Source organism: Chrysemys picta, chromosome 1, assembly GCF_011386835.1.
Source record: "Chrysemys picta bellii isolate R12L10 chromosome 1, ASM1138683v2, whole genome shotgun sequence".
NCBI classification, from domain to species: Eukaryota; Metazoa; Chordata; order Testudines; family Emydidae; genus Chrysemys; species Chrysemys picta.
In genome coordinates this window covers 44,849,429-44,863,256 of record NC_088791.1, presented here as the reverse complement: position 1 = coordinate 44,863,256, position 13,828 = coordinate 44,849,429, and the positions used below count along the sequence as shown (strand labels likewise).

Below are 13,828 nucleotides of genomic sequence, written 5' to 3'. Positions count from 1 at the left end.
ATAATAAAATGTACATTTTTACACTGCCCATGCACCAATACAATATACTTTAAACTTGACATTTGTAAGTTCTCTACAATCCAAATGGATAATCAGATCACTTTGAAATTTGGTGCACTTCATGGGGGTGTAGGGTAGCATTAGTGACCCAAAGTTTGGGGTTATATTGCTGAGGGATTCCTGAGTTACAGCCACCGCAAGGAAACTGGTTTCCTTCTGCTGCCTTGTATTGTTAAACTGAGAGGTAGTAATCACACACCTGGCAGAGATTGATGGCTGTGAGCTCATCCTTCAATGAACAGAACTCAGGAGAAGTTAATCACAAGCCCCCTCCTAAAACAAAAGGAGCTTTGGACTGAATGGTTGGAGGTTGCTGTGATTTGTGAGTCATGGGTGGCAGTTTGGGGGGTGAGGGAGGGGAAGGTAATCAAAGTTTTGAGGGGTGGGTGGGAAATAGACATGTGAACACCTCCTGGGAGGGGAAGAGAGGTATAATGGGGTAGAAGAGTGAGGAAATAAGGTGAGAGAGGTTTGGGGCTTCAGCCAGGGGAGGAGGGTTATCAGGAGAGAGGTAGATGCAGATGGATGGTAGGGGAGAAGAAAGAGGTTGGGGGTTCAGGTGTGGAAGGCCCCCAGCACTGCCAGTGCACCCAACTGCACCCCAACCTCCTGCACTCCACAGCTCTGCCAGTGTACCCCAACTCCCTGCACCCCAACCTCCTGCACTCCACAGCTCTGCCAGTGTACCCCAACTCCCTGCACCCCAACCTCCTGCACTCCACAGCTTAGTGTACCCCAACTCCCTGCACCAACCCTCTTCCACCTTCAGCTCTGCCACTGCACCCCAACTCCTTGCACTCCTCAGCTCTGACAGTGCACCTCAACACTGTGTGAAAACTATTAATAAGTGTTGGAAGAACATTTATTAGAAAATTGGCAGGTTCCTGACTGATTGGAAGATGTACTGTATGGCATAGAACCATTCCAAGCTCCAGTACCTCAGTGTTTCTCAGAGTTGGGTGTGCATGTGTGGTGGGGTAGACAACTGGCTCAATATACTAATTGCAATGCTTTGGTATCATTCAAATGTCAAAAAGGCAAAATCTATGGCTATTTTGCGTGATGCCCTTTTCATTCGGTACCCATTTCATCCAATATTACTAATTCGCAGCTGGTAAAGGGCATAATTATTATATACAAAATATATGAAGTTGCAGCTTTTTAAAAATACATGAGTTATAACCACTCTTAATTCTATAGGTATCCTGTTGCCATTGAATAATGCTTCCTATAGACAACATTTGTTATTACATCATCATTCACTCAAATCTTTAGCATATGTTTTAGCAGCGGTTCTCAAACTGGGGGTCGGGACCCCAAAGTGGGTCATGACCCCCCAGGGCTGACATTACATTTGCTGGGGCCCAGGGCTGAAGCTGAAACCTGAGCCTCACCCCCCCAGGGCCAAAGACAAAGCCCGATGGCTTCACCCCTGGGTGGAGGGGCTCAGGTTATAGGCCCCTTGCCTGGGGCTGAGCTCTTGGGCTTTGGCCCCTCCCCACCCCCCCGTCCATGGTGGTGGGGCTCAGGCTTTGCCCCCCCCCCCCCCCCAGCCCAGGGCAGGGGGAGTCAGGCAGGCTCAGGCTTCAGTCCCCCCTCCTGGGGTCGTGTAGTAATTTTCACCGTCAGAAGGGGGTCACAGTGCATTGATCTTTGAGAACCCCTGTGCTATAGGATCGATCTACTTATTTTTTAAATATAGGGAGAGCGCTAGTAATTATAGATCACACAAACGGTTTGAAGAAGTTTTTCATATGGTACTTATCATTTTCAGTCACCAAAGTTTAACTTTTATTGTTCAGACATTTCAGTTCTTCAATATTTTGCTTTTTTAGTTTCTGATTTAAAAACACAGCAGCTCATAAATAGATGTGATATTAAGAAGAAAGTTCTGTAATGGAAGAGTGATCTCAGAAGTTACAGTTACTGCCAGAAGTTTTATGTATTTGATTTGCAAGAAGAAATTGAAATGTCAGGAAATTAAACGGCCAGTTTTTATACGATTGCTAAATTTAAACCACTCCTCCCCCAAAAGAAATTACCATTAGGGATGCTCTTTAACAACTTTTTACATTGGGAATCTTTTTTAATTCTCTGTGAACAAAACTCCCAGGCCCTAAATATGAGTCACAAACCAATGTAGGTCAGGAAATTCAAAGTAAGACAAGCATTCTGTTCTTAATCTGTTATTCTAAAAGGGAGCATAGCAGTAATGGTGTGAGCTAGATCTTCTGAGGTACTAACATGGCTGCCATTACCATAGTATTTGAATGCCTGAGAATGTTTAATGTATTTGCCCTCACAACACCAAGATGAGGTAGGAACGTTTTACAGAGGGGAAACTGAAGCACAGAGACTTCCCAAGGTCACACAGGAAGTCTGCGGCAGAGCAAGGGTTTGAAGCCAAATCTCCCAAATCCTAGGCTAGTGCCTTAACCCACAGAACCTTCCCTCCCTATGCTGCATAGTGGCAGGTCACCTGCCTAATGAAATCCCTAAATATATAAACACCCCCACCAGTTTGAACAGCAAAAGCTAGAACTTTAGGGCCTGATCCATAGCCCACTGAAATCAAAGGAAACATGCCTGTTTACTTTAGCAGGATTTGAATAAGGATCTTTGTGCATCATTCACTAATAAAACCTCTAGGCATATGTGTGTATGTGTACAGTACATAGCAGTGTGAGTTAGGTAGTGCATTACCTTGCACAGTGGCAGGATTATAGGACAAATACTGACCTTTACATGCTCTTGCAAGGGCTTTCCAAGGGCTGACAGAAAAGATTTATGCCAGTTTTATGTGGGAGGACTCTATACTTATCTGTCTGATAAGCCAAAACACCCTGCCACCTACCAAATATATTTGCTTCCAGATTTCCTCTTTTATGTTTGGGGCCATCCCTAGGCAAATCCTCTTTCTCATCAAGGTGTCAGGAAGAAACTCTCAAGGATCTAGGACCCAGCAGTCTTGTTTTCCACTGTCTCATGCTCAACCTCTTCTATATTTTTATAGATTAAAATTAAACATGTCCATAGCAGTGTCCAAAATGTTCCTAATCCTGCAAGGGGGCCTGGCACATAAGGCTAATGGGGCTTAGGCTACCTGAATAAACTTGTGCTTCCAAAAGCTGGGCTAGTGTAACCAGAGCCAGAAAAGTGACAGGCAGATCTTTAGAAGCCTCATTCCTGTTGTTCTGCCTTCCCTGCTGTCCACAGCCTCACACCCTAGCGTAGTGGTGACAGCAGACAGTTCAAACAGCCAACCATTCACCACGACTCCTCTGATCTATTACCACAAGCTGCAAAGCACACGGTGACAGTGGCAATCTCTGACATGAAGGGTTCTCGGAGGCAGAGCCAAACAGAGCCAGCATTTAGTAAACAAATGAGAAGTCAGTGCGGAGATTCAAATGCATTACGTTCTGTTCGAGTCAAGTTGAAAGTGGGTTGACCGCAACAGAGACTGAACTGTTTCTCCTCAGAAGTAGTAAAGCATAGGTGTAAGCAGTGGAAGATCCCCCCTAAAACTGTCTTACTTATGTGCCTCAACGCCTATTTGGAGAGACCATCTCCAGGAGGGGGTTCTGCAACCATTTCGTCCTTGGCCTCTGTCGAGATTGACAAATCTGCCAAATGTGACAGTAGTTTTTCTGATGTGTCCACTAGAAATCAGACTGAAACAGCAATCATATCACATAGGCCATTGAACAGCCATTGGATAGCAGTGACGTGGAATCACTACTGACCTATGCAGGACTTGCAAAAATAAGATTAAAAGCTTTACATCTGGATTCCATTGCCAATCCTCCTAAATCTCCTAGTCCTTCTGATTTAGTGTGACTCAATGCCCTATATGCTGTGGATCTCTTTGGGCTCTCTGGTTTTTCTTGAGCTGACAGAGGCCCACAAATATGTAGCTATTGCTCAGAAGTGCCCTGAAAAGCATATCCCCAAGCCTACAATTTTAAAATAAACCATTCAGTTAAATCAGCACCGAATGAATTCCTGTCCTCTTAACGAACAAGAAAAAAATGTACCAAGCAAGGAATTGAAGAATCCACAGGCATTTACTTATCTGCAAAGATTCCTCCTCCATACTGCACAACCAATACATTGACCTTAGCCTTATCAGGATAGACTTGAAGCCAAGCCTTCATGCCATTTATCCTTACTGGAGTAGCAATATTGAACCTGATCCAACCTGTGTTTGCTGAGTCTCTTTACCCACTTGACCCACCTTATAGCAAGTTTCATACCTTCAATTTGTTTGAACTTACAACTCCTATGTCACTTGCACTTATCAATGTTAAGTTGCCAATGTGTCTTCCAGATAACTTGGCCCAGAGATGCCCAATTATGGAAGGTAGTGCACGTATCTGAGGTGTTTCATCAGCTCTGGCCATATAACTATTGTAACCGGCCCCACTGCAGGGAGTCGCTCTGGGTATGTCTACACATCAAAGAAAAACCTGCAGCTGGCCCATGCCAACTGACTTGGGTTCGCCGTGGGTTTTTCTTTGCTGTGTACCCTCTGAGTGCTGTGGAACACCAGTCCCCTAGATGGCTGGTAGCGTGCTGGGCGTACCACAGGCTTAGTGGCAAGTGCTAGAGGTGCTCCAAGCACTAGGCCCTTCAGTCTCTAGCCCTTGGTGTGTTTCCACAAGCACAGCATCTGAGGAATAGCGAAGGATGCCAGCAATAAATGGTGCAATTAATGATTGCTTTAAGTTACATTAAGTTAAGTTCCTAACACAGCCCCTCAGGACTGTCCAGTCCAGGGGTAAGGAGGTGGGGCCCCTATGGCCTGGTGCCAAAGGTACTCACTCCAGGCTACTGCTCTCCTGCAGGCAGTCACACACTGGCCTGCAGATCCCCCAGCCAGAGCCCAGTCCTCTTGTCCAGCACCTATACTCTTAGTCAGGCCTGTCCATATGCTCACTTTCCCTGCCCACCCTGCAGGATACTTCTGGGTTTCTATCTGGTACAACTGCCACTGGATGCTTTGCCAGCAAGAGGCTGCTTTCCAAACTGGCTCCCAGATCCCAACCTGTCTGGCCTTCTCCTTGCCATCAGCTCCCAGCCTGCTGCCTCCAGCTGGTTGCTCTTTATCTAACACAACCTCCGGGTCCCCTCTGGCCTTTAGCAATACTTCCCTTTCTTGTGCTGGAGGGGTTATGGATCCCTTTATTGGCTGGATGTTGCATTTTAATATAGTCAAATGCAAGGTCATACCTCTAGGATCAATGAATGCAACCCATACTTCCTAAATGGGCGACTGTAATCTGAAAGCAGAGACTCTGAAAAGGATTTAGGAGTTATAGTGGACAAGCAACTCAAGGTGATTGGCCAGTGCAGTGGTGTGGCAAAGAAGGCTAATGGGATCTATGGATGTATAAATGGGAGCACTGATTGGGAGTAGGGTGCTGATTTTACCTCCGTACACAGTATTAGTGAGGCAGATACTGGAATACTGTGTACAGTTCTGGTGTCCACATTTTACAATGGGTGTTGAAAAATTAGAGAGGGTGCAGAAAAGAGTCACAAAAATTATTGCGGACTGGAAAAAATGCCTCACAGAGAGAGATTAAAGAGCTTGAGAGGTGACTTGATTATGGTGTATAAGGTACCTTCATGGGAATAAAGTACTGGGTTATAAAGGGCTCTTTAACCTAGTGGAGAAAGATAGAACAAGAACCAATGGCTGGAAGTTAAACCCAGACAATTTAAAAATAGAAATAAGGCACAACCATAACAACAGTAAGGGTGATTCACCATTGGAGCAAACTACTAAGGATACGCCATCTCTGATGTCTTCAAATCAAGACTGGATGCCTTTCTAGAAGAAGTGTTTCAGTTAAACATAAGTTATTGGGCTCAGTACAGAAGTAACTGGATGACATTCTGTGGTCTATACAGGACGTCGGACTAGATGATCTAATGATCCCTTCTGGCCTTAGAACCTAAGAATATATGAAGATATTTGAGCCTCAATTGCATCCCAACTGAAAATGTAGAAGGGCTGATCTCAGCCCTAAGGGAATCTTCTGGGAAAGATGAACCAATTCTAAATAATAGTTTTTCCTGTTACTGAGAAGTTAGAACAAATAAAACAATAACCGCTTACAAGGCTCGGTTTAATATTCTAAGCCTGCCACTGCAGAAGCAGCTGCCAGCACCTTCTACAGAGAGGATGCTGCAGTAAGAGAAACCACCGTTGTAGAAAAGAGGCTGTCAAATACTGAGGACCAGGACTATACTGCAAATTTTTGCTGGCTGGTTATGTTAGTAGGGGGTGTGAAGAGGTGTGACCTGTGCCCAACACAGCTGTGCCAGCAAAAGCCCACTGTAGATATTGTTTAAACTGGCAAAGGTGCATTTTTACTAATGGAGTTTGTTTCTCCAGAACAGGGATGGGTGGGTTGCAGTTGGCACCAGCAAAGTCTTCCTAGTGTAGAACTGGCCTCATGAGGGCTGAGCACTTTCAGGTCTCTTCAACTCTCTTCAGAGCCTGAGGGCTTCTCTATATGGCAAGTTAGTGTGGAGCAAGATTCTGTAGCGCACTGGTTGACCATACACTAACTCATCCTGTAGATCCTGCTACTAGGCACTAAAAGTTTTGTAGTGCATTTTGACATAGTGCGTTTGAAATAGGAGTATGTCAAAGTGCACTAGGGAACGTTTAGTGCATGGTAGTAGGGTCCACACAGAGAGTAAGTGCATGGCAAGCTGGTGTGCTGTATAGAGTCACACTCTGGCTTGCTGAGCATTAACTCACTATACAGATATGCCCTTAGTTCTATAAATTTTCACTAAGACTTAGGGGTAAAATTTTGAAAAGCACATAAGTAACTTAGGGCACATCTACACTAAAAACGCTCCATCGGTGTGGCTGTGGCACTGTAGTGCTTTAATGAAGACGCTCTAAGTTTATGGAAGAGAGCTCTCCCATCAGCTTAGTTAATCCACCTATCCAAGAGGTGGTAGCTATTGTGATAGGAGATATGGTGCTGTCTCCGGGGGGTTGGGAGGGGTAGGTCATGTGGATTTTTCACACCCTTGAACGATGTTGTTATACTGATAAAGGTCTGTAGTGTAAACCACATCTTAGGAACCTAAGTCCTAGTTTCAAAAAACGACATAGGCATTTAAGAATCTAAATCTCATTGACTTTCAGTGAGACCTTAGCACCAAAGTCATTTTTGAAAATGGGACTTAGGCTCCTCAGTCACTTAAGCACTTTTGAAAATTCTACTCCACATCTTCTTCTCTGTCTCGTTTTTGTGCATTACCCACTTGAATCATGCTTCCTTTCCTAGCAAGGATTGGCTGGTACAAGGAAGGAAAACTAGGAATGAGCCCAAATTAAAACACTGGATCTGGACATTCCCAAATTTTTCAGACGAAGCAAAAATACCAGTGTTTGCTAACTGGAAAAGGAGCTAGCACAGAAGCAAGAAATACTATTTTCAAGCTTCCAAAATAACAGAGAGTTAAAAATTATTAAAACCTACATGAGACAGAACTAGACAGTATCTCATTAATTAAGTAGTAAGAGTACCTTAGCCTGCTGACAAAAATATGTAGGAAAGTCAAAAGACATTTTGCTGTTTTCCAGGGCAGTGGATTGTGCCTTGCCTCAGCTGTGCTGACAACAGAACCTGTGACTGGCGAGAAATAACATGGCAGCCACACAACTGTCAGTATTCTGTCCTGACTAAGCCAGAGCTCCAGCAATGTGTAGAAGGCAGAAAGGTATGCAACCAATTTATCTTTTTTGCCTGCTGTATCTGTAACAGAAGATAAATCATCCACGTCTATTCACACTGAACTTTATTGTCCTGAAGTTCTTTACAAATGTGAAGAAATATGCATTGTGATTAGTGTATAAGAAAAATCACTTTTTATAACATTGCTAGAGGAATGTTAGAAGGGATTCAGATCACGACAAACAATGATTATGTAGAATTGAACCCCTTATAATGTATTTTTTACACTGCCATTTGACATAGACCTTCAGTTGATATTAATGAAATTTCAAGACATAACAGATAGTTGGCTATGAAATACCTGTAGTGCATTTGGCAGTAGTAAGCATGTAAGCCTTACAAGTGAAAAATAATTTGCATTGTTGTTCGAGACTGACACATACTTTGCATGCAAGCTTTGTTTCTTCTGCTGTATACCTAATGCATGGCATTGCTTGTGCATACTAATCTTACAAAGTCTTCTTGCACATTCTTTTCTTATAGTGAAACTTCTAAGGTGATTGCTTGGAAATACAGTGTCTTCTTAATAGGCATGGTATGACTGTATAACATTTGAGAGAGATCTCTGAGCTGAGATTCAGGTACAATTACTGGGAATACAAGTGTCCAGAAAGTAAGTAATGGTTATAAAGATTTTTGACAATATATTTCCTAGGTAAAAAAAATGTCTTTTGGATTAAACCAGAGACCATCTCTATTCAGAAAAAAATAATTACTCTTTTGTATTTTTCTTCCTTCCTTTCTTCTTAACTGGCCACTTCTCAGCCAGCACAAGGTCCTTCATTGAAATCTGGCTTCTTTCTCCCTTTGTTTCTTTCCCTGAGACAGGGGCGCTTCTGGATTGTGCAAATCCAGTTGCGGGACAGATTCTGCTGTCAGTTACACCCGCATAAATTGGAGTGGCTCCACTAAAGCCATTTCATTTCTGGGCCAGGTGCTAGGGAGAATACTTGACCCTAATTTACGGTGCATCTAGCTCCAAATGTCCCCTTTATTAAAAGAGAAGAGAGCCTGGGACATTGTAGACAGTTCCCAACAGAATAACAGTCTGATACTATCTTGGAGCAATCACTGCTGAATGATCTAGGACAGGCTCAGGACCCTCACAGCTGGATGGATTGTATTACAATGTCATGGTAATACAGGGACAGTTTGCAAGGGAATGGGATTTTTTTTAAGTTAAAATACATTTTTTATGCAAGCGTGAATGCACACTTTGTCACATTGTTGCTGAGTCCTTAGCCACTGGGCCCAATTCCAATCTGAGTTACACTGGTGTAAATCCAGATTAACTTCATTTCCATGGGGAAAAGAGGAATTCACTGCTTCAGGCAGTGGAGCAGTACTGAAGTAACTCCACAGAGCCTTCAAAGCTCTAGCACTCCCTTTCATAGAGGGCATGGACCAGAGACAGTGCATCAAATTCTCCAGCTCACCCCCAGTTTACTGCCTGTTGCCGCACTCGGCGCCTCCATGAAATTAGACTCCATATCAGGCTGTGGGTGTGGATGCCTTCCATGGCTTCTTCAGATCCTTCTCCCATAAAGGGTGACCAGACAGCAAATGTGAAAAATCGGGACAGGGGGTGGGAGGTAATAGGAGCCTATATAAGAAAAAGATCCAAAAATTGGGACTGTTTTATAATTGGGACTATAAAATCGGGACATCTGGTCACCCTACTCCCATATGAGTAGCAGAATTGTGCCAAAGAGTGGGAGTTGGATTTGCCCCCATGTACAACACAGTAACCTTTGGAGTGGTTGAGGTCACAAATGAAGAGTTTGATGGCCTCAGCCTAGTCCTTAAGGTATGTGGCTATTTGTTCACATCAATAACCCACCACAAGTTGGCCAGTGAATCAAAGGCTGTAGATAACAAGGGAGCAGCATATCCCAATGAAGATGCATTCCCAAAACCGAGTTGGGAAGTGTACAGAGTGCCTAGTCACCCAGTGCATGACTGACCGTACAACACTCCCTCCCTCTCACCAGCACCAAAATCAGTCCCAACATTTGTTAAAGGGTCTATTAAAATAGAAGAAGTATGCATGCCTGAAGTTCATGAGCCTGATTCTAATCTCAGCTCTGGTGGTGTAAATCCTGAGTAACTCCATTGAAGTCAGTGATTTACTCCAGTGACAGATCAGAATCAGGCCCCATGTAAACTACAGTGACTCTCTGTTAATGATAAAGACAATACAAAACAGGGGGAGTGCAACCGGGTGGCTCACCCCTTAATGGCTGGAGGTTAGCCCCTGTCCTGATTACAGAATGAACCCCTCTGAAAGGAATCAGGTGATTCCAGGAAATGGTGGCTGTCTCTGTAAAGTATGTAAAGAGAATGAAGGCTCCTGCAGGGCCCTGAGTCAGCAGGTAGGAAGGCACCAGTGGGGAGGGCCTGTAAAGAAGGACAGTCTCCAGGCAGGAGGCAGAAAGCCAGACCCTGACAGAGGACAATCTGTGCCCATCTGAAACTGGGATGAGGGCTGGGAGAGTTTGTAGGGTTGCCAACCCTCCAGGATTGTCCGGGAGTCTCCAGGAATTAAAGATTAATTTTTCATTAAAGATTATGTCAGGTGATGAAATCTCCAGGAATTCCTCCAACCAAACTTGGCAACCCTAGTAGTTTGTAGTTCTCTTTTGAAAGGCTGTGTTATTTTGGATTATCAAGAGAGAGACACTGAACTGTGGTTGGGGCCTGGAGGGCCAATGGACCTGAGCACTGAATAAACTGGACCCCAGGGGGTGTGGAGCGAATCCTTTGGACTGTGTGGAGTTTAAATCCTGAAGAAGGAGCAAACAGAGGCAGGGCAATGCTGAAGTACCCCTGGCCCCAAGGGGGTGCTCTGGAGGCAGTTGACTCTATTGTAATAAGTAATTAGAAAACTCTGTAAAGCTAAAAGATTTGTCAAATAACCTTCCATAGGGCAGAAATCTGTTGACTGGATGCTCTTGTCTCAGCACAGACATTTGTTTGAGACAGTTCTTTTAATGGGTCTGTTCTTTGTTAAAATCTAATTTCTGTGGCATTTTAGCTTTTGCTATATTTCTCCAGTACACCTTAATTTTTCTTTCCCTCTGGTATTATTTTTATTTTGACTTTGCAATGGGATTAACTGTGTGAAGCATTTTGGGATAATTTGAGCATAAGTGACTAAATCAAATAAGGGCAGATCCTGGCTCATGTGAGTAGCTGCTCTGCAGTAGGAGGGACTTGTTCCCATGTGAGTTGGCTGAGCTGGAGTGGCCCAAAAGTTGTATTACATTGGACTGTCAGGGACTGATCACATTCAGGTTCCTTTGTACCACTCTGTAAAAGAGCCTTGCTGTAAATGAGAATCAGGTCCTAAATACTGTGTTGTTAATTAGGTGTTCTTCAAAAAGGACTTTAGTAAATGTTCTGCATATTTTAATGCATTTATATTTTAGCACTTTTGTTCCTTTTGAAAGGTGGTTAAGTGGGGTGTATCAGTACTGTGCATATTTGTTGTGAATGAACATGTTTATATCACATGACATCATGATAACCATCATATAAATATTTACATCTCCCAAATCCTGGGAGATTAATTTCAAACTGTTATGTACATTAATGACTCCACAAGTGCTCAAAGCTAAATTCCACCCAGACTAATGATATGATTATTTCTATAATATAATAAGCAAAATATTTCAAAGCTGACATGTATAGGGAGATTAGAGGAAAAAGAAAGGCGCAATATACATATACTATACTATACATATAAAACGATGGGGTCTAAATTAGCTGTTACCACTCAAGAAATAAATCTTGGAGTCATTGTGGATAGTTCTCTGAAAACATCCAGTCAATGTGCAGTGGACGTCAAAAAATGTGAACAGAATGTTGGGAATCATGAAGAACGGGATAGATAGAAAATATCATATTGCTTCTATATAAATTCATGGTACACCCACATTTTGAATACTGCGTGCAGATGTGGTCACCCCATCTCAAAGAAGATATATTGCAATTGGAAAAGGTTCATAAAAAGGCAACAAAAATGATTAGGGGTATGGAATGGCTTCCATATGAGGAGTGATTGGTAAGATTGGGACTTTTCAGCTTGGAAAAGGGGGGGATATAATAGAGGTTTATAAAATCATGACTGGTGTGGAGAAAGTAAATAAGGAAGTGTTATTTACTCCTTCTCATAACACAAGAACTAGGGGGTCACCAAATGAAATTAATAGGCAGCAGGTTTAAAACAAACAAAAGGAAGTATTTTTTCACACAATGCACAGTCAACCTGTGGTACTGATTGCCAGAGGATGTTGTGAAGGCCAAGAATATATCAGGGTTCGAAAAAGAACTAGATATGTTCGTGGAGGATAGGTCCATCAATGGCTATTAACCAGGATGAGCAGGGATGGTGTTCTTAGCCTCTGTTTGCCAGAATCTTGGAATGGGCGACAGGGGATGAATCACTTGATTACCTGTTCTGTTCATTCCCTCTGGGGCACCTGGCATTGGCCACTGTTGTAAAACAGGATACTGGGCTAGATGGACCTTTCTGACCCAGTATGGCCAGTCTTATGTTCTAGAAATGCCCAAATAAGTCGGGGGCTGGAAGGTGGGAGGGGTTGGTGTAGCATGCTGCGCAGTTTCTTTTGCCATTTGTTGAAGATAAATGAAGACTCTGCATAACTCAGTCATGGCTCCCCCACTCAAAAGTAATATGCTCATCTGATCTATCTACCTATCTATTCTAGAATTTAGTATGAGCTCCCTCACCACAGTAAATTATAATACCAAGCTGTTCTATAGCACTTTTCATCTCTAGAGCTCAAAGTGCATTACAACGTATCGTTACCCACATTTTACAGATGGACAAACTGAGTCACAGAGAGGAAGTGACTTGCCCAAAGTCATCCAGCAGGCCAGTGGCAGCGTCAGGAATAAATCCCTTGAGATCTAGCCCAATGTTCCACCCACCCGGTCACATTGCCACCATAGTATCTGAGCTCTGATCTCAAGTACATAAAACCTTTATATATAAACAACAAACACTTTATTGCTTTTTTTATTTCGCAACTTCTCTCTCTATATATGTCTTATATATGTGTGTGTATGTGACTAGCATGATTGCCTTAGCTGGAACAATGGCCTCAACTGAATTATCTTTGGAAGTCTCCCATCGAAGTACTAACTTGGCCTGACCCAACTTGACTTTTGAACAGTGTTAATCTTGTCATAAGGCACAAAATAAACAGGCTTGGACACAGTTAGCTTTTGAATAGGAAAAGCCAGCAGGAAGTGATATTCATGATTTATTAGGTTGAAAACTTTCCTCTGAGTCAGTACTGAACTAGTGCCTCAGTATGGTGTTGCTGGATACTGTTCTCCTGAAGGTGATTTCTTACAGCTCAGATGTAATACTGAGGACCTGAACATCTATGGTTGTGTAAAATCCCTACAGCACTAAAATAAATAAATAAATAAAAAGTAGGGATGTTAATTCCAATGTCCCTTGTCAAATTCCAGTGAAAATACTTTAAAAATAAATTCTTTACCTTCTAGCCTGAATTGTTGTGTAATGTGTCTGTGAACTGGTAACAGTTGCTTTGCTTAACCTATGAGGGACCGGCGTTTCAGAGACAGATTAAATGAAACAGGTTGCATGAAGTTTGTAAATAACTTTGGCCTCTTTTTGGATGAAAGTCAGCATATCTAAGAACATCAGGTATACATTGTAAGATCATTACTGTGGCTTCTTCATGTTTCATAGGGAAACAATAGAATGCAGTTTTAAAAATGCAATAGAATGAAGTTTTAACTTTTTTTATTCACATTTCTAAAATACAATTCTATTGTATTGTGTACATCCCATAACTTTGCTATAAATAAAACGTAGAGAATAAATGGGTTTTAGTTTAGTTTTTCTTACTTCAATCTAAGTTGAAATAAGTAATTATTTCTTGTATTAAAATCTGTGCGTATTTCAGAGATAATTTATAAAATATATTTGGTTCTTTATAACAGAA

The 13,828-nt window shown here is 42.6% G+C and overlaps 1 protein-coding gene across 5 annotated transcripts in view; it reads left to right on the top strand.

Annotated features, from left to right (window-relative positions):
• CPED1 (cadherin like and PC-esterase domain containing 1) overlaps window positions 1–13,828 on the top strand; it is a 204,872-nt gene that overhangs the window by 166,501 nt on the left and 24,543 nt on the right. For 4 of the 5 annotated variants that reach the window (XR_010590127.1, XM_065556067.1, XM_065556063.1 and 1 more), the window contains one exon: window positions 7,676–7,812. Coding sequence is in view for 3 of the 5 variants with exons in the window: in XM_065556067.1 (XP_065412139.1) it covers window positions 7,676–7,812 (137 nt within the window). In the remaining 2 variants the exon portion in view is untranslated. Of the gene's footprint in view, window positions 1–7,675; window positions 7,813–8,309; window positions 8,440–13,828 lie in introns of all 5 variants that reach the window. The other variant, XR_010590128.1, reaches the window with a different exon arrangement.